The sequence below is a fragment of the Cucurbita moschata genome, unplaced genomic scaffold, assembly GCF_002738365.1.
Source record: "Cucurbita moschata cultivar Rifu unplaced genomic scaffold, Cmos_1.0 Cmo_Scf00052, whole genome shotgun sequence".
Taxonomy (NCBI): Eukaryota; Viridiplantae; Streptophyta; class Magnoliopsida; order Cucurbitales; family Cucurbitaceae; genus Cucurbita; species Cucurbita moschata.
This window is the reverse complement of record NW_019268568.1, coordinates 1,444,156-1,464,247: the sequence shown is the minus strand read 5'-3', so window position 1 is coordinate 1,464,247 and position 20,092 is coordinate 1,444,156. Positions and strand designations below refer to the sequence as shown.

Sequence of the window (20,092 nt, the reverse complement as noted above, 5' to 3'; positions counted from 1 at the left end):
CACATCGATTTTTTTAATAAGAGTGTGGAAACTTTTCCTTAAAAGACGCGTTTTAAAAACACCGAGGGATCCCGAAAGGAAAAATCCAAAAAGAACAATATCTGATAAAGGTGGGTTTGGATTGAAGCCCAAAAAAGCTAAAAAAAATGATATCTACTCGTAGTGAATTTGAATTATTAGAACATCACACCCATTCAGTAGTGATTCTTGAGAGACTTAATTAATTAATTTATTATTATTATTATTTTTACCCTCAATCAAAATTTACTATTTTATTCTATTTTCCATGACACCCGGTGGGATATTTACATAAATAACTAAAATTCGAGGACGTATTTGAAAATAGTTACATTCTATTTGACAATTTCCCTTTTTTTTTTTTTTTTTTTTTACAAAGCTTTCTCAAGTTTCATTGGTAACAAGGCATTATACGCCCCGTTCAAAATTGATGTATTTACAAATCAACCCCAAAACGGTCTCATTCCAAAATTACTTCATTTTTTTTCAAATTCTTTAACGAATATTACGTACGAAGATTTATTCTTGTCATCCTCATTCCACCCTGCCCGCCATTGCTCGGCAATGTCGTCGGCAATTTTCATGGCATCCGACGCGGTTCCGAGCAGCCCTCTCTTAGTAAACCCGACCGTGTACAACCCCCTCTCGCCTTTCCACCCGTTCGGAAACGAGGTTTTCGGCATCCCGTCTTTCGTGAAAAAATCACACCCATGCTGCAAATCATAATCCTTAGACACATCCATTAAACTAAACCCTAAACTCTAAATTTATTACTCGAGAACATCCGTTGTCCAAACCGAAACAATACGAATTTTATGAGCAATAAATTATATTATATCGGATACCTTGAGCCAACTTGGCACATTGCTCCGGTACCCGGTCGCTAAGATTATCGAATCAAACTCCTTCTCTTGTCCATCCATGAACTTCGCTCCATTTCTTGTTATCTCCTTGATCCCTTCCATTATCTTCATCCAAAAAAAAAAAAAAATTATATCATAAAGTCTTTAATTAATTAACCAACTAATGGATATCAATTTACCTTGATCTTCCCTGATCTTATATACGACAGGGCTCCAACGTCGAGAACCGGGGTCTTTCCTGTAGCGTTTTTGAGCTCAATCGGACCGGTTTTCGGTCGTCGGAGACCTAATTGATTGGTATTGCCTAGAGTCAAATTGGCAGCTAAAAGAAGAATCTTATCCACCAATTTTAGAGGTAGCCATTTCATAAGCCCCATCGCTATTCCAAATGTCGAGAATCCGAACATTTCTTGCGGTAATACATGAACCTAGACGACGAATAAATGATTAATTTACCCTAGGTTAAAACTAAATTTACCGTGATTGAAGAAAATACTTACCGTGTTTCTAACAACCATATGGGGGATGGCATTTTGTCTGCAGAGATCCAAACTAACTTCCATACCGGAATTCCCACAACCAACGACCAAAACCCTCTGGTTTTTAAATTCCGAACCGGACTTATACATACTAGTATGAACCACGGTTTGAGTAAACCGCTCAATCCCCAGAATCTCAGGAATAACCGGCTCTGCATTTTCACCGGTAGCGACGATGAGCCAGCGCGAAATGTACTGAGTATCTTGAGTGGAGACTCTCCAAAACCGGGAAACAGAGTCGAATTCAGCGGCGAGAACGGTCTGATTGAACCGGGGTTGAATGGAGAAATGGGAAGCGTAGGATTCCATGTATGAAATGAACTGATGTTTGGAAGGGTATTTTGGGAAGTTTTGAGGGAAACCCATAAGAGGAAGCTCGCAAAAATGCTTGGGGAGATGAAGTTTGAGGCGATCGTAGGTCCGGTAGTGCCAAAGGGAAGCGATGCAATCGGATTTCTCGAGAATGAGCGAAGGGATTCGATTGTGGGAAAGGGAAGCGGCGGCGGCTAATCCTGATGGGCCAGCGCCGACAATTATGGGGCCATGGATCCATACGCATTTGGGTTCTTGTGGTTGATCGTGTTCTTGGTGTTTGCAAGAACCCATCAAGGTGGCTCTGTTTTTTGTGGGTTGCTCTGTTTTGGCCTTTGGGGGTTTTACTCTGTTTTTCTGGGCGAGATTTGAAGGAGCGTGGAGTATAAATGGATGAAGAGAGAGAAAGCAAGAGAGGGGCTTTAATGGAGGCGTGAAGGTGAAGGAAAGGGATTTGGTTCAGTTTTCCTCCAGGCTCTTTCTACTTAGCGTCTCTGCTGCAGGGATATATAGTTATTTATTTATTTAGTAAATAAGTAGATATTATAAAAATGGGGTAGGGACGATGTTGTTCGGGACCGAGAATGTAATCTACGACTCCAACCCTATTTACTTTACGGAGAGAAATCTATCCCCCCACCTTCGTTTTCTACAAGTTAAAAGAACGACTCTAAATGTGCTCGTATGAGCTATCTTTATTTTGAAGAATCCCGACTTATGAAATTGTAAATAAAACCTTATACGATGAACATATTTACTCATGTCTATCCCGTCACATTTGAAAAATGAAACCATTTGTTTGACATAGAAATGAAGCACTAATTAATACTTATCCCGTTGATACAAAGATTATGCGAAATCTCGAATGTTTGGGAAATTAAAGAACTTTCCTTTTCGCAGACCTATTTCCATAGCCACGACCATTTCCAAGCTCTCCTTTTTTTTTTTTTAAACAATCAATTTTCAATCCATTGTTTGGTAAGTTTTCACCCTCATTCGCAGAGATGGAGAGTTTATATATGGTTCCGGTCACAAAGTCAATAATTAGATTAAGATCAATCTCTCTCTAAATTTTTCTCTCAATTTTTTTTTGTTGGATTTTTGTCGATCATCCAACTTTTAATAAATAAAGATTTACAGATCACGCATACAAAATAATATTGCACAAAGTCAGCGACAGAGCCAAAAAAGAAAGCAAAGTCACAATTACCTACTCATTAGCTTAAATTATATATATGTATAGCCTCCCGTTCAGATAAATTGCATAGATAGAACGTACAATTTTGTCATTCTTTTAAGAGAACTATTCATCTCACTTCATAACGACTCTCGAAGGAATTTGAATTATGAACAAATATACTACTGTCCTAGGTTGAGCTATCACCTACATAATTAAGAATCATCTAAGAAGAAATTTTGGAACGGATCACCTTGATGATCAAGATCAAAAGTAAAGAAAACTCGTGATTCGAATCACTTTATTAGTTAGTTTGATCTTGAATGACTCTAGTATGTAAATCTAAACCCAAGAAATATAAAAGAACAAGTTTATGACTTACGAAACATAAGAAACAACTTGCGTTTTGGTTTTTTTTTTTCTACGCTAATTTTCCCACCTCGAGAAGTCCCCTATTTTGGAATCATTAGGGATTTGGATTTGTACAATTAAGTGATGCAAAAACCAAAGTTTTATACGAAACCCAATTTCCATAAAAACACAAAAATTTGACCTTAGTTGCAAATTTTTGAGGTCATGTCTCGAGATTTATAGGTCATCTTCTTCCCAAAATCTTTCTAATTTAAATCATTTTATTTAATCTTTCCAACCTCGACAAGAATCTGGGGGCACTCAAGGGAGGTGGATTGTGAGATCTCACATTGATTGAAGAAAGGAACGAAGTATTCCATACAATGGTGTCAAAATCTTTCTTTAATAGATGCGATTTAAAACCTTAAAAGAAAAAACTTAAAGAGGACAGTATTTATGATGGGTGACTTGTTACAATTAGATTGGATAATTTCGACTTGTCGTGGAAAGTGGAACAGTCGATGATAGTTTGTTTATAAACTTATTACAAAAATACCATTTGGACATAATTCTTCTTAATTTTTCCCCTTTCTTTTTTTAATCTTCCAAAAAAACAATAAATAAAATAAAAATAATATTAAAAACAATTTTGTATGAAACGAATTAGCGAGGGTAAACGGTGGAGGTTGACGTCACGTGACCAAAGTCAACCGTCACAGTTGCCCAATCAGACAACCACGTGACGGTAAGGTGGGTCCACTGAGCCAATTCCAGCCAACAAAATATCTGTATGTGGTCCCCACCTGCTCGTAATGACCAAAACCACCCTGACATCCCTCCCTTTTCGAATTGACACGTTTACAACGAAGCGAAGCGACCCTCAGTTTTTTTTGTAAGAGGATTAGTGCAATTCGATTTGATAGGGAAGGGTATTATCGTCATTAAGTCCCCAGCCACGTGTCACCCGCTTAACTCCAGGTTCCTTTTTGTGGAAATATTTTGACTGCAGTTTAACTGGATCCTTATCCTTGAATCCAGGCCGTCCACTGTTCCATCAATCACGCATACTTCAATGTCAATCGAACGGTCAGGGTTCCATCACTAGAACTTTTAAATATTTAAATAATACAAAATAAATAACATTTGGGCCCAATAAAGCCCAAATCAGAGGCCCAGAATATGGAATTTTAACTATATCGGTCAAAAAGAGAATAAAAAAGAGGAGAATTTTATTTATCTTTTAAATTTTTAATTTTTTAATTTTTAAAATTTTAAAATTTTAAAGGATTCCTAACCAATGGAAATGTCATCCCATCTATCACCTTTGTGGTGGAAGATTTTATTTGGTTTGCTCGAAATGGGAATATAAATAGAAAAAAAGACCTCCGCAAACTTGGAAAAGGATTTATAAATATTTCACTTCAATCATATGCATTTGTGTGATGCAAAAACAATCCCGTCCCATTATTTGATAGATCGAATAATTTTTTTTCCTCCCGACAGGGAAGGCCGAAAGTTATCGAATCATCATCATGATATAGAAAGAATATACTTTTTAAAAATTTGTCGATCGTCCTCAACCTAAGAAACAAGTCAACTGATAATAATATATGTTATCGGATAAGAAGTCTAAGCTTCAAATCTCGTCATCTCACTCGTGGTTGAACGTTTTAGTTATAATTTTTTTTTTCTTAAAGAAAGTGACTCGCTTGAATTCATGCAACCAATCAACCATCTCTCGTGTTCCACTCGTTCTCAGCCGTTCATAAAGAAAGAGACTTTAAGCTTGGTTTTTGAATGGACGAAAAGTTATAGATGAAACTGAAGCACGTGAAGCTGAACCTAGCATTGTTCAACTAAAGCAAGCTTGGGAATACTAAAATGAGCATGAACGTTAAGTTAACGCATGGCTGGTACGTCTAAAGTTTGGTCTGATGAAATTATTGTATTGTACAATTAACATGTTTTTGTGGTTGTTTATTATGTGTTATGTGATAATAATATAACCGTGTATGTGTATATTTGATGCATCATTCTTCTATACAACGACTCTCAAGATACCATGAACTGAAATATGTTAGAAATGTTATGATTAGGTACGTTAGCTTCGTAGATAATGTATGTCATGATAACATGGTAGTATTGTATGCTTGCATGAATTACTTCTCCTCCTATATTTATACTAATGCGTACTTATGAGAATAATTTCATGTCCAATTTCTTTATGTGGTTCGATTGTGTGAGAGCGTAAGCCTACGTGTAGGCCTTGGGTTCACGAAAATTGGGCATTCGCCTGGTGGGCCCATGTCCTTATATAAGGAAGTACCATGCATTTAAACCACCGAGAATGAAATTTGAACCTAAAATTATAGACGAAGCTTTAGGTAGCATAAAAAATGAAACCATAGTTACACATATTTGTATTCTTGACCCCAATATTAAAATAACGCATGAGATATCATTAAATACTCATCCTATTATTATTAAATCAGGCGAGAACCCATGTATAAATGACAACCCATAAAATAAAGTTGTGAATATTATTAAATATTTATTTTTCCCATGTATAAAGCACGTTTAGTTCATGAAGAGAGAAAAAATAAACGTGTTTAAAATATTTATCGTGATCTAGTGCGTTTACCTACTTTTCTCCTTTGAATAAAGACGTTTTTTTTTTCCTTTTGGATAAGAGAAAGTTTTACTCTTTCGAACAAAATTATCATACAATTTTTTTAGGTCAACTCGTTGATCTTTAATTCAATGAGTTTTTCATAGTTTTTTTTTTTTTAAACTGTAAATAAGTGTTTATTCTCTTAAATCGTGTGAGAGTACCAATCATCAGAAATGAACATCTCTTACCGATCGCTTCACGAAGAGATTGGAAACTAAACTCTCTATAGAAATTGACCCGGGAAAGAGTTATCCAACCACACCCTTCATGGAAGACCATCGGAAAGAGTGAAGTCGAGTTATCTTTTAACCTTTCTACCTACTATAATCCAAAAATAAGTGGTTCATAGCGATCATTTTTTTATAGGGGACATTTTTTTCTCTCTTTTATATTTATGTTGTCCATAATAATTATTTATACTATTATTATCTAATCATACGTATTGATTTGAATGATTAGAACATTTCAACGGCCGGCCCATTACTGATCTAACTATATGGGCCTTTAGCCCAATACGGCCCAATTATGATTGGTTCAGTTCAAAAGCTGGTTGAGGGCCCATTTCAAACTGGATAAAGTCAGTAACATGGGCTTAGCCCATATATACACTTGCCCTTTCCTGGCCCAACTTATTTGTATATTCTGGGCCCCTTAAATGTTAAATTGACATTTTTGACCTTTTCTTTTATACGTCTTTATAAATGTATGGTTGGTCGTGTTTAATAAATTTCTAATTTTACATTTAATATGAAATTAAACCTTCTAAATAAGTGATTACCATAATTTCAACGGATCTTAATTATATTTGAGTCAGTTGGGGTTGACATTTTTTTGTAGAGTCAACTGGACCAATTAAAAAATAGGGTTATAATCCAAATATATTTATAAGATTAAGTCGATTGAGGGTTGACATTTTTTTTTGTTTTGTTGAGTCAACCGGACCAACTAAAAAATTGGGTTATAATCCAAATATATTTATAAGATTATTACTTATATTGTAATATTGTAAAATGGTATTGAAGAATTGGCATTTAGGGATTTGGTAATTACAGAGAGAAGCAGCGAGTAGAGAGGGAAGATGTATGTATGGTTCGGAGTTGAGGCGCTGTGCGAGGAAGGGCGGCGGGCTCCCATCTCCGGCGGGCGGCCGGCCTTGGAAGATTCTCCGGCACGATGGTTTCGAGGGAATTGAGCCGCCACTGTGGGCACATTCTTTCTTCGCTCCATTTTCTGGAATCAACAAAATTGACATCTCCCATTTCTACGCCGCCACTTTCTCCGACCATTTGCAGAGCAATTGCCACTCCGACCACCCCCAAAACGCACCGCTTTTGCCACCGTTCTCCATTTCCATTCCTGCCCAATTCCACACAGATGTTTAAATTTAATCCCTGGGTTTTGTAAATTCGAAAGCAGATCGATTTCTTCAATTACAGAACCAAAATGAATGATCGGAGTGTGGTAAGTAAGTAATTACCGTGGAAGGAGTTGATTGGTGGTGGGTGTGGTGGACTTCGGGAGCAGCCGCGGCGGCGGATTGAGGTTGTTCAGGCAACAAGTGGTGGTGGACATAGCCATTTTCTTTTGATGAATTTCTGTGTTGGTGTGTTTATGGAACTGTGGAATTTGGGAGAGAAGGAGATGGAGAAATGGAGAAGTTAAAAAGAAGAAGAGGTTGTTGGTCAGCCCACGGTAGTTGAGAAATGAGAACGACGGCTAGGGAAGTCCAGCAAGTTTGGAACAGCCACCGTGTGTCACGGTTAATTAAAATTATAAAATGCTATTTCTATCAAATTTTGTCAAACAACAATGATTATCCCATATCCATTTAGCTTTATTTACCCTAATAAATTTAATAATATTTTATAACTAAGGGTCGGGTGTTGAGGATTATTAAAAGGAGTATAGTCACACGTTGGCTAATTAAGAGGAATATCATGAGTTTATAAGAAAGGAGTCCTATTTCTATTGGTCGGAGATTTTTTTTTTTTTGAAAAAATTAAAAGTTAAGACACGAGAGTTTATGCTCAAAGGGAACAATATCGTATTTTTTTTTTTTTTAATGGTATATGTGAGGGTGTAAAACAAATATTGATATTGAATAATTTGGCATGGGGTGGAGGTGGGGGAGGGTTGCTTGCCGTCTTGGAAGACTTATGCAGACGCGTGCAGGGAAGGCTTTTAGTTTGGAGTAGGACACAACGGTCATGGTCTCCCTTTGCTTCATTCCGCCCAACGCCCAAAAGATATTTATCCATATCCATATATCTCTTACACGCTTATGAACTTTTTCTTCATTAAATCGTGGAAATTATATATATATATATATATATATATTCTTGAATTTTAACATCAATCGAGAAAGCGATTAGTTTAACGTATTCCTGCCCCTTCAAGGTCGCCTCTATTTTAGCAAAGCTAAAACTTCTCACCACCAAAGTCGATGAAACTACCATAACTTTGTCACCTTCAACGACATTGGCACTTGGATCTTGCTTACACTTGTTGTTGTTGGTAACGACGTCAAAGGCTAGAGAGAACAAAAAAATTCATTTCTTTATGTGTGGGTCTTATTTTTTTAGAGATGGACTTGTGGTTATTATTGAGTAATGCTCGACTTCAAATATGTATGAGAAACCTTTTTAATAGTGGTTGAAACAAAAACTTAACCGAGAGTATAATTAATACCGTTATTCAAGTTTGAAGATTAAAGGGATGAAATTGAAAATTAAAAAAACTAAAATTAACACAATCTATCAAATTTAATGTAGACTACGAGCGCGATTGATGATGAACCATGAAAAAAAAGTGTACCTTAGTATTGTGATTCTCATTTGATTTATAATGAAGATGTGTACATAATGTGTACATCTCTATTCTCTGTTTCCCTTTTGAACATGAACACTGGACCTTCATTGTAATTGTGTGGTGCTGCTATATTTTGCGACAAAACTATGTCGTTTCGTTTTTTTTTTTTTTTGTTATCTTTTTTGGAAATTAAATGCCTTGATTGAGAAGGCAAAGATGAATCCAAAGAGCAGGGGCATCCCAATATGCACCACTGCAACAACACCCAGAAATTCCTGTCTGTACCCAAAATAATTCCTTATAAATTCTTCAACAGTTTCACCTGATTGAAGGGTGTCCTTAATATCTCCGAACTGGGAAGCAACCAATCCATATAAGGTCCAAGAGACTGGGCATGCCCAGTAGTACCATCTCCACCATATGGGAATCCTCTGCCATCAATTTAGTCCATATAAGAAGAAGCTTCAAACTTGTATCAAGAGCCAAAAGAAAAGGAAATGGTATTGAGTAATCTGTGCAACTTACCGTTCGAGGAATGAGGAACCCCGAGAAAACGTTCCATATTGTATAGAATGAAGCTGAAACTATGCTGGAGATCTGGTCGTTGGGTGTAATAGCAACAGCCAGCATTCCATAGAAGGTGAAGTACAATAAGGTGAAGTACATGAAGAATAGATACCAGAAGAACTTGGTTGCTGTCCACTCGAAACCGATCATGGCGTACACGATGACACTGTAAATGGTCGTCTGAATGAATACATATGGGAGCTCAATCATAATCTGCAAGGCAAGGCACATCTTCTTTTTCAGTTTACTTCTTATTCTTAAACCGTAACAATTCAAGCAGCTTACCGTTAGCCGATATTTTTTTCTTTGAGCTTTCCCTTTCAGACTGCCTCTCAAGGTTTTAAAAAGCGTCTACTAGAGAGAGGTTTCACACCCTTATAAGAAATGTTTCGTTCTCCTCTCCAACTGATGTGGGATCTCACAATTCACCCCCCTTGGGGGCCAGCATTCTCGCTGGCACACCGCCCGGTGTTTGACTTTGATACCATTTGTAACAACCCAAGCTCATTGCTAGCAGATATTTTTCTCTTTGGACTTTCCGTTCCAGACTGCCTCTCAAGATTTTAAAACGCGTTCACTACGGAGAGGTTTCCACACCCTTATAAAGAATGCTTCGTTCTCCTCTCTAACCGATGTGAGATCTCACATAAACCCAAAATGTTGTAGTTCATGTTTTGCCAAAAGAGGTACAAGTTTAAGTCGTAGTAGTAGTAGTAAGAAATAATGTTAATGTAACCTGTCCGAATGCATATGGCAATGCTGAGTACATTCCTGCGGCTCTTTCTCTATAAAAGACTGTTCTTTCAATGGCCACAACTGGTTGCACTGAAGAGGAATTTTGTGTCCCGATGAAGAGAACAGCGACGTACATGGATCCAATTGCATTGAAAAGATCCTGTCGTGTTTTTCTGCATTGCCAAGGGATGAAAGTGAAGCCAATTAGAGACATAAGAGATTATGAGGAAAGTAAAACAGTCCAAACTCTTTGCTAGCACTAAAACTCTCTGTTTTTCCCCTCATTACCTTCTCGAGCCAAGATCCCAAAATATTGTCCCAAATAGAATGGCAACAAAAGTTGCAAATAAAAGTCTCACGATGGTATATGGTGGGTTACGCCAGTAGGAGAGGTGCTGTTTCCATAGACATGCCATGCACTGGTTAAGGAAAGATTGAGAGTATTGAGTAGGAAACAACAAGTCCTTCGAACCTGGTGGAGGCATGCTTAGTTCCTTGATCAAGGCTTTGTTTCTCCTGTGTAATGGAAGGGAGATATGATATAGATGGACATCAAATAAATTGCATGACAATTCTTTTGGCAAAGAAATCTTCTTTTTTACCCTTTGGGACAGTGGTGGAAACTTTTAGTTATGATTAAGAACAACATAATTATTAGATTGTACCTATATAGTTCTGAATTCCTATAGATGTCAGTGAAGTTAACCCCAAGAGCAGCTTCTTGTGCTGGTGAAGTGATCTCTAACATCCAAGTCGCAGGATTGTACCCATCCTTGATCTTTGGAACTCCTTCAACTCCCTTGATGCAGAAACATCACACATTTTAGAGATTCTGGAAAACATGAAATTAATTTCAACCACAAAAATGCATTTTCCTCACCTCAAAGTAATCAATTAAGTGGGAAGAGTGGCGACCAATCGGACCGACGAATATTGCTTCTCCTCCTCTTTTCAAGAGGAATAGCTATAATGAAGCATTAAAGGTTTTTTCAATTCCAGTATAGAATAAAGAAGAATAAAAATAGTCAACAACTTCTGAAATGAAAAGAGTGTTCACCTCATCAAAAGCATCAAATATATCAATACTTGGTTGGTGAATGGTGCAGACTACAGTTCGTCCAGTGTCAACTGTGCTCCTGACAGTTCTCATGACTATGGCTGCTGCTCTGGCATCAAGACCAGAGGTTGGCTCATCCATGAAAATTATGGATGGATTAGCCACGAGTTCAACTGCTATAGTTAGCCTCTTCCGCTGTTCAGTTGTAAGTCCATTGACTCCGGGCAATCCAACTAGAGCATCTCTCAATGGGGTTAACTCCATGAGTTCCATGACTTCCATAATAAACATCTGGAATGGAAAATCATTCGGTTAATAATCTGAAAATAAAAGATAAATCCTTGCAAAATAAATTTTCTTTTAAAAGAACAAGAGAAATAAAGATTGATACATTTTTGGTGCCCGAATCAACATCAGGAGGTAATCTGAGCCATGCGGAATACACCAATGATTCATAGACTGTAACGTGTGGAGAATGGATATCAGTTTGCTCACAATATCCTGAAATACGGGCAAATGTTTCTTGCCTCTTTGGAAACCCAGATATGGTGATGGTTCCTTCTGTGTATCCACCAGTTTTCCTTCCAGCTAACACATCCATTAGAGTCGTTTTACCGGCACCACTAACGCCCATTAAAGCTGTTAAAACTCCTGGCCTGAAAGCACCACTGACGCCCTTTAGCAATTCCAGTTTGTCCTCAACGACACCTTGTGCTTTCATTTCCTAAAAGAAAGTCAATTTCGAAAGAAGGAACACAAACTAACGTCAACAACTTTGACATGGTTCCCACTTGAGAAAAGATTGTTCTGTTACTGTAATGATCATTTGATATACAATTTTGCATTATGGTTCACTGAAATTCAAATAAATACCTGTGGCATGTCTACAGCATATCTGATTTCGTCAAAAGTGATAGAATGGGGTTCATAAGGAAGAACCATCCCTCGGTTGTTATTATGGTTAAATTCACTGGTGCTTCCAACTCTTGTAGACAATGTCCTGGATGATATATTTTGACTCTCCTTCTCTCTTTCTGCATTATAAAGATATTCATTATGCTATTGTTATAGATAAAGCTAGGCAATATATTGGTCTCAATTTGATGACCCACCAAAGAAGATGTTGGTCTTTGTTGGTGGTTCGAATTCTCCAGTTTTGTTAGCATTTTTCTCAGCCAAGGTATCTTCAGATAGTACTGCTTGCGGCTTACCAAATGCTGCAGGAAATAATGCAAAGTATTAGTAATGTGTACAAATTATAATGTCAAAATCGTACACAGTGAATGACTTACGATCTAGGTAATGTAAGGCCAAGATGAAGAGAAAATTGAAAAGCAAAACGTATCCAATTGTAGCTCCTACTCCTATCCAATACCAATAAGCTTCAGGGAAAATCCCTCGAGACTTCAAGATTGTAACACCTAATGGTTCTGAGGAATTGGGAAGCACCTGCAGCACACAGATCTCAACATATTTATCAGTTTTTGCCGATGGAATCTCTTTATATTATTCTAACTATGAATCAAAAAGATAACTTTAGTACATACATGCCTCCAGCTATCCCCAAGAAATTCATTTACTGCGATAGCATTCTGTCCATACATCATTGGTGAGACCCAATATCCCCACAGCCACCATGGGTGTACATCCTCTAACAAAGAAAGAATGGATTGTGTTTTCCATACAAATCAGAAATGTAGTTGGTCTCATTATATCACGTCGTACTGAAATGAAACATGAAAGTTACCTCGAGCCACGATAAATCCACCTAAAACCATAACTACTGGTAAAGCTAATGTCGCACATGTGGTAGCCACAACAACATTTCTTCCAAGTCCTGCTGCTAAGCGAAATAATCCTGATGCCATTTGGTTGATACAGAAAAGTAAAAGGAACTGTTTGAGAAACCTGCAAACGAATGTTTTTTCACGTTTAGTGAACCAGATTAAGACTTGGTTTCAAATTGTAAAATTGGCTACTTTTACTTACCTTTCAATGTTTGGATCAAACCCTATGACATAATAGGTCATGACCACCCAAATGCCAACTTCTAGACAGGTGATTGGGATCTTGAGTATCCATGTTGGCAGAGCATATGTCCAAGAAGGATAGAAGAGAAGGTCTCTTTGCTTATAGAATACAGGAAGTTTCACGACAGTCATAGCAAGTTCAGAGAATCCGTTGAACATGATTACAATAAGAGTAAAGAACAGGGCCCCCATATAAATCCCTCCATCTAGTTCAGTGTCTCGATGCAGTTCGGTGCGTAGGAATAATGTCATTGTTACCAAAGCCATTATAATAAGCTGAAAGAAAAAATAAGTTGGTGAAGTTGGAAATGAGAAGAGCACAAACTATTACAGGTTCAAATGGCTTTACTTTAGCATCCTTCAGCTCTTAACATAGTAAATATCAGACATTTATCTCAAGTTGTGTATCTGAGCAAAATTTTGGGGCCAAATACCACTTACTTGGAACATTTTGAAAATGTATACAAAAGAATTCCTCTTCATTAGCAGAATTTCTCTGGATATGCAGGCTTTCAACACTTCCTTTTTGCTAACACCGTACTTCTTGGTTGTTAAAGTAGCTGGGTGGGATTTGGACCTATTGAACGGAGTGGCAAGCTCATCTCCCAGTTGTCGACCAATATGAAATGACTGAAACGCTTCAGAAAATTCTTTGACTGAAACAAATCTATATGGTTCCTCTCGAATTGCCCAGTATTGTTCTTGGTCTTTCCTTGAGGTCACCTTGCATGAACAAGAAGAGAACATTCAATATAATAATATAAGGTACAGTGTCTCCTGAAACAAACCAACGTAGGTGCAAAAGAGGGAATTACTTCTTGTAAAAAATCAGCCACCCCTTTTCTCTCTGGACACTTGAAGCCCATATGTGCAAAGAAGCTGAGAACATCTTCTCGTGGGCCTTGATACACAATATGCCCATTTGACAAGAGGATTATATCATCAAAAAGATCAAATGTCTCCGGTGCAGGTTGGAGAAGAGATATGACAGCCGTTCCATTCAGTATATGGATTGATTGCCTGAGAGAATTCACCATCTGGTACGTTGTTGAACTGTCTAAACCGTTTGAAATCTCATCCATGAAGAGTGCCCTAGCTGGTCCAACTAGCATCTCCCCTGTTTTTATTGACAAGAAATTTGAGAAATAAGGACTTGTCGACAACTTGGATTCTATGAAATGGATAAATGGAAACGAGTCCTTCTGGATTTTACCTGTTGTAAGACGCTTCCTCTGTCCTCCAGAGATACCCCTTATCATATCATCCCCCACCATAGTATCAGCACACATCTCAAGCCCCAAAATCTGCCAAATGATATTATCAGAGAGAGGGAGAAAGAGTACATACAATTCTATCTTTTTCTATGATTAGAAGACGGCTCATCACATATTCAAATTTGAGTTCGTACCTTGAGGATATAGTCTGTAATTATGCTAGTTTCTTGCCCTTCTAGTGCTTCTGCCTGCAAGTTTTGAAGCATTGATTACAGAACTTGTAAAAGACCGAAAACTTCTTTTCCATTTTGATGTGCTTCTTTCAATTCAAACCTTCATGTAGATATCAAGATCAGGGTCCGGTTTAATATTTGCAGCTTTTTCTCTCCTCGAAAGTTCTGCCAACATTTCTGCAAAATTTTCAAGTTGGAAGCGAATAGTTAGCATCTTCAGCTAATATATAATCTGTAACTCTTGGCATTTTGGCAACTCACCGTATCGTGATCCGACTCCTTGACATCTTGCTGAAAAAGCCAACGTCTCCCTGACAGTCATCTCCCCAATATGCAGATCATGTTGACTTATGTAAGCTGAAGTCCTTTGCGGTACAAACTCCTCCATTCCATGTCCATTGTATGAAACTTTACCAGAAAACTGGAACCCACAAGAACTCTCAACACTGTGGCATTAAATGTCTCCAAGTATTTTAGTTTATACACAAGTTTTAGGATTTGATTCTTACTTTGAGATCTTTCCCAAGTTTTCCAGCCAAAGCCAATAGTAAAGTGGTCTTTCCAGAACTTGGGGGACCCAAAAGCAACGTCATTCTGCAGAATAAAAACAACAGCATTACAAAATGGCGACTGCTGCATATTTAAACCACGTTCCTGATCGTTTACCTCTTAGGCTTGATAATTCCACTGACATCATGAAGAATTGATAGTGGTTTCTTCCTACTTGGAAGGATGTGAAGATAATTAAGTAAGCCCTGCAAAGAACCGGAATCAAGTAGAAAATGAGATCTAGTTCTTAAGACATGATTATATCAATCTGAAAGTTTATTTGATTACCTCAAATATGTTAAGAGAGAAATTGAACATTGTGGGCAATGCTCTTCTTCCCACATAAACTTCTGCTTCGACATTCAAATGCTCAAACCGAACTTCAATTGTTGGGATTTCTAGACCAACTCTGTGTTGTAAGACATTGGAGCATTAAACTTACTAGATTAACTGAAGTTTTTGAGTCTGAGTGATAATTTGACGAAGTATTATATCATATATCTTAGTCAAATTCTTAAAACGAAAATACGTGCTTATTTTGAATATTCATACTACAATTTTATTTTTAAAGTATTCAACAGCAATCCATGAACATAAAATCGTTATCAACAGTCGACTTCAAATCGCAGAGTTTCCCAAACAAATCATAAGCGTTATGGAAATACTAAATAATCATACCAGAAGAAAAAAAATTCGAAACTAATGAACTGTTATTGATACATCTAGTAACACTATTCAGTTCAAGAGAAAAGTAATACTGAATTCATCATCAAGGTTTGGCTGAGCTTGAATGATTTCAGAAACGAGTTCGAACTAACCTTTCAATCCGGTCTCTGAGCTTCAACAGAAACTTCTCATTATCTTCCTCAGCAATCTTGACAAGCCTCTCCAAAACATGCCTCCTCTCCAACAATCCAAGGTTCCGTATATCGATCTCCCTAGCTTCACCTTGCTCCTCTTTCAATATCCCTCTCCGTATCCGTAAATACGTCGGAAGCTTCTCGATCGCCGCCCATTTCAGAGCCTCTTCGTCGTCATCTCCACACGAAGACCTGGAGAAAACTTCCATAGCAAAATCACCTCCAAACAAACCCTCCGAAACAGCTTAAAACGCTTCAACTACGAACTCTGTAGGTATGATTCGTTAGAGTTAGAGTCCAGAAATCTCAGGGATCCATGGAGGGAAGTCGGACGGCAATGCCGGTGGGTTCTCGCCGTGGTTCTTCAGCAGGATTGTTGATGAGACATGGAAGGCAGAGGAGGGCAGTATATATAGGTTGAGAAAATTGAAAATGGAAAATAAATAAATAAATAAAATAAAGAGTCAGCTCCAATAATGGTGGATGTTGCGTTTATTATGGTCATGTGCTTCTCAATGATATGATTTGTTCAGCAACAGAAAGAAGAAGAAGACGAAGAAGGGTGGAAAAAGGGTAACACACAAATGAAGTCAATCCCGTTCCCATCAGATTCTTCAATTATTATTATTTTTTTTTATATTTTAATATTTCTTAATATATCAAATATGGAATAATATTTTCTTTTCCAGTTAAATAATATTCGGAGCCATAATTTTGAATTTTTGTGTATCGTGTAGTCGCCTCATGTCTAGTGCACGTGCTCAATTCGTCCCAAACTGTGACTCATGCCTTAACTCGTCCCCCTACACTCCGTTACGCTCAGTAGCTCTAGCTCGCCTTAGATGACTTATTTGACTTGGTTCTAATCTATTTGAAGTATCACGACTCTATTCTACCATTTTGGACAGTTCCATAGCCGATTTTGACGTTACTAGAAGTATTTTTGAGGTTAGTATGACCCTTGTTTGGTCAATTTAAGTTATCTTCGAGCCAAAAGTTGATTTAATTGGTACCATGAAATGAATTGTATCGTATATTATGCCTTAATACGATGTCATGGGCTTAAGTAGGTTAAATTGGATTTTGAAGAACAAATTCAAACTAGTTATAAGAATAATTAGTAACTCCAGCTAGACCAACCCATATGTGTAATTATGAATAATATGAAAAAAAGGAAGCTTATACCATGATTTAAAAGTTATGGGTATCTTATGCATTTTTCTACGTCACGTGTATCAGGATCCTTCCCAGTTATGACTAGTACAAACACGTACATTACAGTATTTATGCACATCATGTATACACCCGCTAGTGGGTCTATGCACACGTGTGAGGTTGTAGAGTTAAAAATCATAATGGTTTATGAGAAGATAGATCTCACCATGATTGCTTGTAATTGCATGTCATGACTCCAATAACTACTTGCGGAGTGCTTTTAAATACTGTAACATCATCGTGAAGAAATAGAACTTTTTTTTTATTTTTTTTATTTTAAAAGAAAATAAGAATATTTTTATTAATATAACCTAAAAAAAAAAAAAAGAGAATTATTTGAAAAATTCACGCGATTTGCTTTCTCCATTTTCATACTTCATCCAATTTTATTCAATAAATGACTCACCCACATGACTCACATGCCGGCCAGATACCGAACCAAAGCTAATTTAATTATTTAATTATTTAATTTTCTTGAATATGGAAATTATTAATTAAATTATCGATAAATTGGCTCGTACACAAATTCGTACCAATCAACATAGGATGGTCCTTTTTAGTGGGATCGCAATGCTTATTTTACGATTAATATTTTATTCAGGTAGAAAATCGATAAAAAAAAAAAAAAAAAAAAACTATTTGTATTTTATTTAATTAAATTAATGTTTTATTGGACTAAAATTAAATTTAATCCAAAATTAAACAAATAAATCAAAGCCTCAACCATATACGAACTTATATTTGCTTCGGGAGGCAGAGTCGGCTGAACAGCTAAACGGTTATTTTTAATTAAGATTCTTTTTTAATTAATACATAATTAAGATTTCAAACATCATAATACTTTTATTCATGTCTTCATCGGTCGTGGAGAGATTTCTTATCTTTCAAATATTTTTAATTAATTCATACCATTTAATTTATTCCAATTCAAAATCAATTTTGACTTCTCCAATTAAATATTATACGAACATCAAAATTTCGACACGTACTACTAAACTCAACTCCAAACTATAAGGGTCAGATTGTTATTTTTTTTATTTTCATTATTTGAGTTGGATTGAATTTTTTGAAAACCGAAAAATCTGTTTCGATTCGAGAGTTAAAGCTCTATTGTTTGGATTTTTTATCCCGACCAAGGGTTCCCATTATCATAATAATATTTTTTTCAATCCATATTATTTATAGCGTATATGGATTGAATTTAGAGGAATTTTTTAATCGACTCGAAATAGGATAAGGATTATAATTCAACCCAACCCAATTCTTTATTTTTTTGGGTCGGAGTGAGTTGGATTTTCAAATATGGTTTGTTTTGCCCGGTTACGTATAAACATCAAGGTCATGTCTTAAAAACACATCTGCTAGTAGAAACAATGTTTTATTCCCTTCTCTAACTGATATGAGATGTCATATCGGAGACTCAACATCCTCCGACGTGGGATCTCACAATCCACCCTCTTTGGACAACCATCGTCCTCGTTGGGCACACCTTCCGGTATCTGGCTCTGATATCATTTGTAATAGCACAAATCCACCACTAGTAGATATAATCCGTTTTGGCTCGTTACATATTGTCATAAATGTTTTATTTCTCTCTCCAACTCATATGGGATATTACCGTAACTCTTTAAAAAAAAAAAAAGAAAATTACTTATCCACTTTACATATTACATTAATAACTAAAATCTCATAAAACCAATACATTAAACATTCATAAATTACAACATATCGCTAGCTAAAAATTTAAAAATAAAATAAATATGAATTATATTTATATTATAATATATTTGTAATTTAACGTTGTAAGTCAAATAAAACAACGTGGAAACAAGTGTACGAAAATGTATATTTTTTTGGAACTGATCTTCCTCGGGGCGAGAAGAGAGAGGTGTGTGATTTTTTGACTAAGATTTTGCAATAAGGGGTAATGAAAAACGACACCGTATTGTGGGTTTCGAGGCAGTATTAAGAAAATGGAGCACGGACCAAACATTATAATTATTGGGATAATCATAATATTGCCTCAACGGGTACAAAATCCCCACGGATCCGGAGAAGATGGGTCGGTCCATAGTCAACTATTTCTTTTTCTTATTTTAAATTAATTCACCCAACTCATCCAAATTAATCCCTTTATTTTTTAAAATCTATATTATTTTTTTATGATACATGCATCTGATTCCATAACGTTGCCTTATATTAATTTGGACGGTTTGAATATGGGGCTGTTCTTATTTTATCTGAAAAGTTTCAATTATCCCCTTGGAATCATATTTGTCTTTTCAGAGCTAAAAAGAAATATTATTGTAATATTACAGTGGAATCACTTTTCCTATTTTTCCTTTAGACCTTACAATTAAAAAAGAAGTTCACGCTATATTTGAATGAGCTAGATCTTAAGACTCAAAAGAATTGAAAGTCACTATCTATATCAATAAGGTGCACTTTCTTTTTCGGTGGCTCAGTCATAGGAGCTTCAAAGTTAAATATGCTTTGTTTGGAGCAAAATTTCTAAGATATATATAAGTGATGACAAAACATGCTGGAAAAACGTCACTATATCGCTGGAACTAGTAAATAAAAAAATAGTTGGTAAGTAAAATCTTAGATTTGTAGGGGGAAAAACCAAGATTTGGAGATATTTTATGAATTATATAAGGAAAATAAGTAAAAATAATAAAGAAATAAAGAAATAAATAAAGAGATGTGGAGACAAAGGAATAGGAAGGATGACAGCTGGTTCCTTCCCATTCCTATCACGGATCTGTCCCTCCTATTTTCCACCTCCACAATCTATTTGTCAGTAAGATCCTTTTTATTTTTTTAATCCTTAATTATTATATCATTTTAATTTAATCCTTCCACTTTTTTTTTTTTTTTTTTTTTTTTTTAA

The 20,092-nt window shown here is 36.3% G+C and overlaps 3 protein-coding genes across 3 annotated transcripts; all 3 read right to left on the bottom strand.

Annotated features, from left to right (window-relative positions):
* Positions 1 to 408: 408 nt before the first annotated feature.
* Positions 409 to 2,218, bottom strand: LOC111436226 (probable indole-3-pyruvate monooxygenase YUCCA4). The gene is made up of 4 exons (XM_023073959.1): positions 1,382 to 2,218; positions 1,061 to 1,309; positions 864 to 986; positions 409 to 731 (listed from the first exon to the last, which is right to left on the bottom strand). Exons 1-4 carry the CDS (start codon positions 2,024 to 2,026, stop codon positions 495 to 497), a joined length of 1,254 nt encoding a protein of 417 aa, XP_022929727.1. The 5' UTR covers positions 2,027 to 2,218; the 3' UTR covers positions 409 to 494.
* A 4,691-nt stretch (positions 2,219 to 6,909) lies between these two features.
* LOC111436227 lies at positions 6,910 to 7,693 on the bottom strand. Its single transcript, XM_023073961.1, has 2 exons — positions 7,409 to 7,693; positions 6,910 to 7,287 (listed from the first exon to the last, which is right to left on the bottom strand). Exons 1-2 carry the CDS (start codon positions 7,507 to 7,509, stop codon positions 6,978 to 6,980), a joined length of 411 nt encoding a protein of 136 aa, XP_022929729.1. The 5' UTR covers positions 7,510 to 7,693; the 3' UTR covers positions 6,910 to 6,977.
* A 1,052-nt stretch (positions 7,694 to 8,745) lies between these two features.
* On the bottom strand, positions 8,746 to 16,480 carry LOC111436122 (pleiotropic drug resistance protein 1-like). Its single transcript, XM_023073810.1, has 24 exons — positions 15,943 to 16,480; positions 15,413 to 15,533; positions 15,242 to 15,330; positions 15,085 to 15,169; positions 14,837 to 14,996; positions 14,676 to 14,752; positions 14,537 to 14,590; positions 14,342 to 14,432; positions 13,944 to 14,245; positions 13,570 to 13,851; positions 13,088 to 13,404; positions 12,846 to 13,006; positions 12,646 to 12,749; positions 12,391 to 12,547; positions 12,211 to 12,315; positions 11,972 to 12,132; positions 11,490 to 11,822; positions 11,099 to 11,389; positions 10,922 to 11,005; positions 10,707 to 10,840; positions 10,330 to 10,557; positions 10,043 to 10,214; positions 9,265 to 9,519; positions 8,746 to 9,170 (listed from the first exon to the last, which is right to left on the bottom strand). The coding sequence occupies exons 1-24, from the start codon at positions 16,191 to 16,193 to the stop codon at positions 8,913 to 8,915; spliced, it is 4,272 nt and encodes a 1,423-aa protein (XP_022929578.1). The 5' UTR covers positions 16,194 to 16,480; the 3' UTR covers positions 8,746 to 8,912.
* Between the last annotated feature and the right edge of the window lie 3,612 nt (positions 16,481 to 20,092).

What these genes read in the sequence shown, in the direction of transcription:
- LOC111436226 (XM_023073959.1), bottom strand. Translation starts at nt 2,026, where the DNA reads ATGGGTTCTTGCAAACACCAAGAACACGATCAACCACAAGAACCCAAA. An exon ending in TAAGATCAGGGAAGATCAAG is followed by an intron (nt 987 to 1,060) that starts GTAAATTGATAT and finishes TTTTGGATGAAG; the next exon opens with ATAATGGAAGGGATCAAGGA. An exon ending in ATGTGCCAAGTTGGCTCAAG is followed by an intron (nt 732 to 863) that starts GTATCCGATATA and finishes TATGATTTGCAG; the next exon opens with CATGGGTGTGATTTTTTCAC.
- LOC111436227 (XM_023073961.1), bottom strand. Translation starts at nt 7,509, where the DNA reads ATGGCTATGTCCACCACCACTTGTTGCCTGAACAACCTCAATCCGCCG. An exon ending in ACCAATCAACTCCTTCCACG is followed by an intron (nt 7,288 to 7,408) that starts GTAATTACTTAC and finishes GGAATTGGGCAG; the next exon opens with GAATGGAAATGGAGAACGGT.
- LOC111436122 (XM_023073810.1), bottom strand. Translation starts at nt 16,193, where the DNA reads ATGGAAGTTTTCTCCAGGTCTTCGTGTGGAGATGACGACGAAGAGGCT. An exon ending in TTACAGACTATATCCTCAAG is followed by an intron (nt 14,433 to 14,536) that starts GTACGAACTCAA and finishes ATCATTTGGCAG; the next exon opens with ATTTTGGGGCTTGAGATGTG. An exon ending in TGGATTTATCGTGGCTCGAG is followed by an intron (nt 12,750 to 12,845) that starts GTAACTTTCATG and finishes TTTCTTTGTTAG; the next exon opens with AGGATGTACACCCATGGTGG.